We start from the raw sequence: 6064 nt of genomic DNA on the forward strand, positions 1-6064 counted from the left end.
AACCACAAGCCTACTTCTAGCTACAAAAATCATAATCCCAACTCTATTCTTTATAATGAATACTTCTTTCTAGGTGATGAGAATTTTCTCCACAAACAGAGCATAAAAACAGCAATGTCATATTTTCAACAAAACCACTAGCAACAATGGGACCTAAAGCATGCATTCAATGAAGTTTTAGAAAAATTTCTAGCTTAGTTAACTGATTATGAGTTTTTGAAAATCGCCATCAAGAATCATTTGAAACCCAACAAGAGAGAGCATTCAAAACTCGTCCTTTCCATCCTTGTAGCACCCATTGGTCATCTTTATCAATCAAGAAATCTTTGTGGTAGTTAGATTTTACCTTTGCCCTCAATGTATTCATAAGTTTTGTGTCTAGTCGGAGCTGCCTAAACCCAGCTTTCATAATTTGAACCTTCCATTGCTTGTATGTTTGGGGTCTGCAAAACCTCATTGAACCCTCACATGCTATGATATTCATAATTACCATCCCATAAAACTCTCTTTCAAATATCAATCTGTCTTGACTTTCACGAGGTAAATTCGTTTCCATCGTGTCAAACACTGTCAAGTAGTAGAAGAGTGTCTCTCGAAACCTCGTAACAAAGAAAGGGATATTATAATTTCCATTACAAATACCATGAATGAATATATTTGGGTTTATCTTTCGGATTAAGTTTAGAATAACATTCCTCGGACTATTTAATGTAATAGTCTCGTCAAATACATACTCCAGTCGGAACAGGCAGTTAACAATGATGACCTCATTTTTGTCAATCATGAGGTCATTAACTTCGATAGTTTCCCATTTCTTTGCTATAGAATTATACTCAAATGGGACATTAAATCGCTTACAGTAAGTTGCTAGACGGCGGCCAGTGTCCTCAACTATTCTTCCTGAGCAAAAACCTTGTGTGGGAAACTCTATACCCGTAACACGAAGCATGGGAGGCCCACTAACCATGGTTGAGAGATCTTGGATAATCATGGGCCATTGGAACCCATAATGGATACCATAATCTATAATATGAATCACCCTAGCCTTTTTGGCTAAATTCATAATGTGGTGATTGGCAAAATAAAAAGAGATCTTTCTAAGTGGACAGACTGAAACAATAGACCGGTAAGCTTTCAGCATGGCCGCAGCTGATGGTACCTTAGATACCAAAGCAGCAAAAATTTGATTACCAGTGCCCGCCAAGCGTGCTTCGAGGGCGTTGGCAAAATAGTGGGCACACCTTTGAAACCCATCTCCGAAGGGAGAAGAGTGCTGCCGAATCTGCTTCAATCGTTGATTTGCAGTTCTCCAATCTTCAGCAGCGATATCCTGTGCACACATAACAAGATAAGCCCTTAAATCAACTAACTCTTCATTTCCTGTTCTCTTTGCCCCCTTCCCAGGGTTAAAACCACATGCTTCCACATTCTGCACTGGCAACGACTCGCTTGCACTACTGTCTGGAAAGAGAAAAACATTGTCAAGCATCTCTGATAACTCGTCCTCTTCGCCCGAAACCACCAATTGCTTTCTTCTCCTCCCTTCTTCTTCATCCGTATCCTCCCTTTGATGATTCTTCTTTCCCCTCACGACAACAGGCGAATACTCCCTGTCATCCTCCTTTGCATCAGGACTGTCTTCGTCCTTGGACGACTTTGGAGTTAACTTGGTGTTAGAGTTTTCCAAATTAACAAGTAGAAGATTTCCACGAGGAAGGAACTTGCTAGCTTCCTCTTGGCCTCTTTGAAACTGCAATTTGTACTCGTCCCCGCTAATAGTAGTCCAAAAATTAAGTGTACTTAAAAAAGGCGGATGCATTTCGAAAGTCCCACTGAGCCCGCCTTTCATTTCTGAAGTGTTGGACGGAGAAACAGAACAATTGCTAGTTGTACCATTACAATCCGGGGAAATATTATTAGGACAGCCGGGACTTCGTGGGTGGGCAGGGGAGGGAGGATACTTCTTACCCATAGCTTCGTACAACGGTTTCTCGACAGCTCGGCGAGCCGCAGGGTCGAGCAACAAGCTCCCCTCCTCGTCCAGGTTGTCTTCCATAAGCATTTGCTCTATGTATTGGAAAACTGAATCAGAAAAGCCATCGTCGACGGCGGAATCTACATCCGGATTCGCAGTCGACGTCGGAGCCAAATACTCCGGGGCTTGCTCCGGTGGAAGGGAAGACAAACCCATGAAGTTGGTATCAAACAGTAGTCACTGAAAGTGAGTCTGTTCGTGAAAAAAACAGGGCAATGGTCAGCCGGCGTAGGCTCTGCCACCATTCATTTTGAACCTGTTTATGCAATTGCAGAAAATAATTACTAAAGCATTCCCCAGAGTTTGATTGCAAAGGATTAATTTATGAATCACAAAGCGAGTAAGTAAAATATACGGAGTAGAGAGAGAAGGAGAAAAATGAGCAGAGAAGGAGAAGAACGAACTTCTTTCGAAAAGAGTTAGAAGACTTCTTTCCAAAAGGGTGAGAAGATGGACGGAGGTGGAGAGTTTCAAAATCACAGATTTTGTTTGTCCCCCTGCGCTGCTTTCAAGGGGCATTGGGCCGTGGTGGTTGCCGGGCAAAAGTTAATTGATTACTTTTGTCGTGCTGTAATTAATGAAAGCATTAAAATTTAGTCTACTCCCATATTTTTTTAAAAAACTCTAAAAAAAATCTCAATAATTTATATTTAGTGATTATCATATATATACGAAAAAATGAATAAAATGATAATTTTATTATTTTTTTATTCACTTGTGATTAAATAGCTTCGAAAAATAATATTAATTTAATAAATAAAGTCAAAAAATAAATACAATATATTTTAAAAATTGAACTTGTAAATAAATTGGACATCTAATTCTTGAGTTAATTACCCAATTAAAAAAATAAAAATTAAAGGAAAAAATTAAACATAAATTAAAGGAGAAAAAGTCGGAGGTCTTTTATTTAGAGAATGGACAGCGGCACGTGGAGGCCTAGAATAATGTATGGGCCATGCAAACATTCGGCCTATTGGGAGCAGCATGAGTGCTGTGATGGGCTGGGCCCAATTTCAAAGATAGTGCTGCAAATTGAATTTAGTTAGAAGGAAGGATGGGCAGCACGCGGAAGATTTGCATGAAATTGGAGAGAAAGAAGCGACTAGGGCAGCCGTGCACTCGGGCGGGTCCTTCTTAGCTTGAACAATACAACAGTCGTGGGAGGAGGACGTAAGGGAATAGGGTTTCGGCCACAGCAGCCGTGAGAGAGCAGAACAGGCAACAGCGCGGGCGCAGGGTATGCATGCGTGAAGTTGTGTGCAGCCCTGGACTTGGAGAGCTGGATTTTTATTCCTTTACTTTACTCTTCTTTATTTTTATTGTTTTTTATTTTATTATTACAATGAGTTAATATTGGTTTAATTTGTCTCAAAAATTTCAACATGTTTGACTAAGTTGTACAACTTGAGTTTCGATTCAATTTATGTTGTTTTTCATGATTAGCTAGACTTCCTTTGATGTTGATTTTATGCCTTTATTTAGCTAAAATCGAAAATTGAAGACAATCGTTGATAAATCTTTTGCTTTTATTTTTTATTTTTTGTTGACACTAGGTAAAACAAAACCTTGAATTAATCTAAGATTTTCATCAACTAAGTATTACATAAATTTCAGTTGATACATAGTGAGGGTATTTGTAATAACCTGGGAAAAAAATAAAATAAAATAAATTAATTAAATGATTATTATTATTGTTGAAATTATATAATATAATATATTAATATAAGATTATATATATATATATATATATATTTATAGTTAAGAGCTTCCAGAAGAAGAAATTTTCTTTTAAAATAAAGGAGCTCCGCCCCCCCCCCCCCCGAAATATCTCACGTGTCATCCATCTCCATCTCTCTCTCTCTCTCTCTCTCCTCAATTTCTCGGTGGATTCTCAACCAATCGGAAAATTGAAAATATCGTTGGGTTCCTATCTCTGTCACCGACATTTCTATCGGAACAGATTTGTCGTAGGAGTGGCATAGGAACCACTCATGAGGAAAGGTAAACCCTCACTTTTTACTCAATTTCTCCTTAGATCTTCAACTAAACCGACGATCGGGTACCACCACGGGGTCTAAACCTTGATCATCGTCATTTTGACAGAAGTAAATTTTTAATTTGGGTTTTCTAAGCACCACTCTAAAGCGAGAGTGAGATGTGCGAAATTAAGTAAATTGGTTATATTTGAGAGTATAATTATTTATTTGGAATTTATGGGCTTAGGAAATGTTAAAATAGTATTCTATTTAGAATTGATTTAATGGAATTAGGATTTTTGATTCAGGATTCGTGTGAGCACTGCAGGTATCTTTTCGGGGTCCCTATTGACGTAAATTAAAAAATCAGGTAAGGGAGAATATATATTAAACCAAACTTTTATGAATTAATTGGAAAATGAAATATACTATGAATATACGTGTATATGTTTTTGTATGGGTTTAAAATGTCAATCGTATAATTTACGTTTTTTGAGCCTAGGGTTGTTTATTTAGATACGTATATGTGAAATTGAACTGATGTAAGTACAGGATATTTTCAGGATAATAATGTAAAAAGGAAGGTATATTTTCAGTATATAAATGTTAAATGTAAGTTAACTTATTTTATAGGAAATATATGTATGAATTTTACTGCTAAATAGTGTGGCATGAATAAAATAGAATTCTGTGTGGAATTATGTTATATGTACGAGATGCAGGATATACAGTAAATGAACTGAGTATGAAAACGATATATGAAATATGCTACATGTGAGTGTTAATGCAACCATGGAAACAAAAACAGCTGAAAGATTCTGGACAAAAAATAGCTAAAAGAAAGTTTTTGACTTCTTTACCTGGGTTTTTCCTTCATATGTTACCTCTAGCTTTTCCCACATGTCCTTTGCCGTGTTGCATCCAAAGATTCGGTTGTATTCTTCATCATTTACAGCACAATAAAGGAAATTTTATTCTTGAAATTTAGTTATGCTAGCTTTGCATTAGCCTCGGGAAGTTTCCTAATCGGTATGTAATTGCCTTCCTCATTCTTGAAAACGTAGTCCCCTTTGGTGATGACATTCCACATTTTCTAGTCATAGGCTTGCATGAAGATTGACATCTGATATTTCGATGCCGGGTAGTTAATTCCGCAAAACTTGGGAAGATGATCCATAGATTGACCTTAGGAAAACATATTTGCCATTTTGATCTTTGCGCTTGGAAGTTACTCTGAATGTCTAGCGACTGGTGCTCTCATACCACTTCATAGCCCGAATATGTGTCTAGAGGGGGGGTGAATAGACGTCTTTCACTAATATGCACCTTTTTCTACAATCACACAAATTTTTTGGCAAAAACAAGAGTATTATATCATATTATATAAATAAAGCAGATAGCAATGATTAAGCAACACAAGAGAGAAAAGAGAGGAGAAGCTTAACGTAGCGATGTTAACGTGGTTCGACACTAAGCCTACGCACACGCCTTGAGACCAACTCAAGGATTTTCCAAATCCACTATGTGATCCTCCTTCCGGGGGAGAAGCCTATACAAGCAGCTGCTCACAAAGAGCTCTTACGGCGGTGCTCACCTAGAGTCACCTTACAATGGCTCACAAAGAGCCTTACAATATAAGGAATTTGAAGAGAAGTAGATATAGTGTGAAATGCTCCTCTTTAGCTGAATATCCCAATGCAGACCTCAAACTATTCCCTATTTGTCAATGGAGTGTAAACAAAAGCAAGAGCAAGAGGGCAAGATGACACAAAGTGAAACCCTTGAATGAATGCACAATAAGTGTTCTGAACAACCAATAAGCTTAAATACTTTGAAATCAATGCATAAGACCTATTTTAAATACCAAAGGGGCGAGCTGGGAGCTGGAGAGTTATCGAGCATTTATTGATATAAGACAAATTGAAAACTAGCTGTTCTGGCGCATTAAATGCCATCTGCAGCTCGACGTTCATCGACAAGGTCATGACTTCGCCGATGAGCCCCATCAGTCCCTTCGTCGACGAAGCCCTATGTTCATCGACGAGTCATT

At 37.9% G+C, this 6064-nt stretch overlaps 1 protein-coding gene across 1 annotated transcript; it reads right to left on the reverse strand.

Annotated features, from left to right (window-relative positions):
- Positions 1 to 229: 229 nt before the first annotated feature.
- LOC131156004 (scarecrow-like protein 14) lies at positions 230 to 5616 on the reverse strand. Its single transcript, XM_058109458.1, has 2 exons — positions 4875 to 5616; positions 230 to 2291 (listed from the first exon to the last, which is right to left on the reverse strand). The coding sequence occupies exon 2, from the start codon at positions 2189 to 2191 to the stop codon at positions 230 to 232; it is 1962 nt and encodes a 653-aa protein (XP_057965441.1). The 5' UTR covers positions 2192 to 2291; positions 4875 to 5616.
- Positions 5617 to 6064: the final 448 nt, after the last annotated feature.

This window comes from Malania oleifera, chromosome 5 (genome assembly GCF_029873635.1).
Source record: "Malania oleifera isolate guangnan ecotype guangnan chromosome 5, ASM2987363v1, whole genome shotgun sequence".
NCBI lineage: Eukaryota > Viridiplantae > Streptophyta > Magnoliopsida > Santalales > Ximeniaceae > Malania > Malania oleifera.

What these genes read in the sequence shown, in the direction of transcription:
- LOC131156004 (XM_058109458.1), bottom strand. Translation starts at nt 2,191, where the DNA reads ATGGGTTTGTCTTCCCTTCCACCGGAGCAAGCCCCGGAGTATTTGGCT.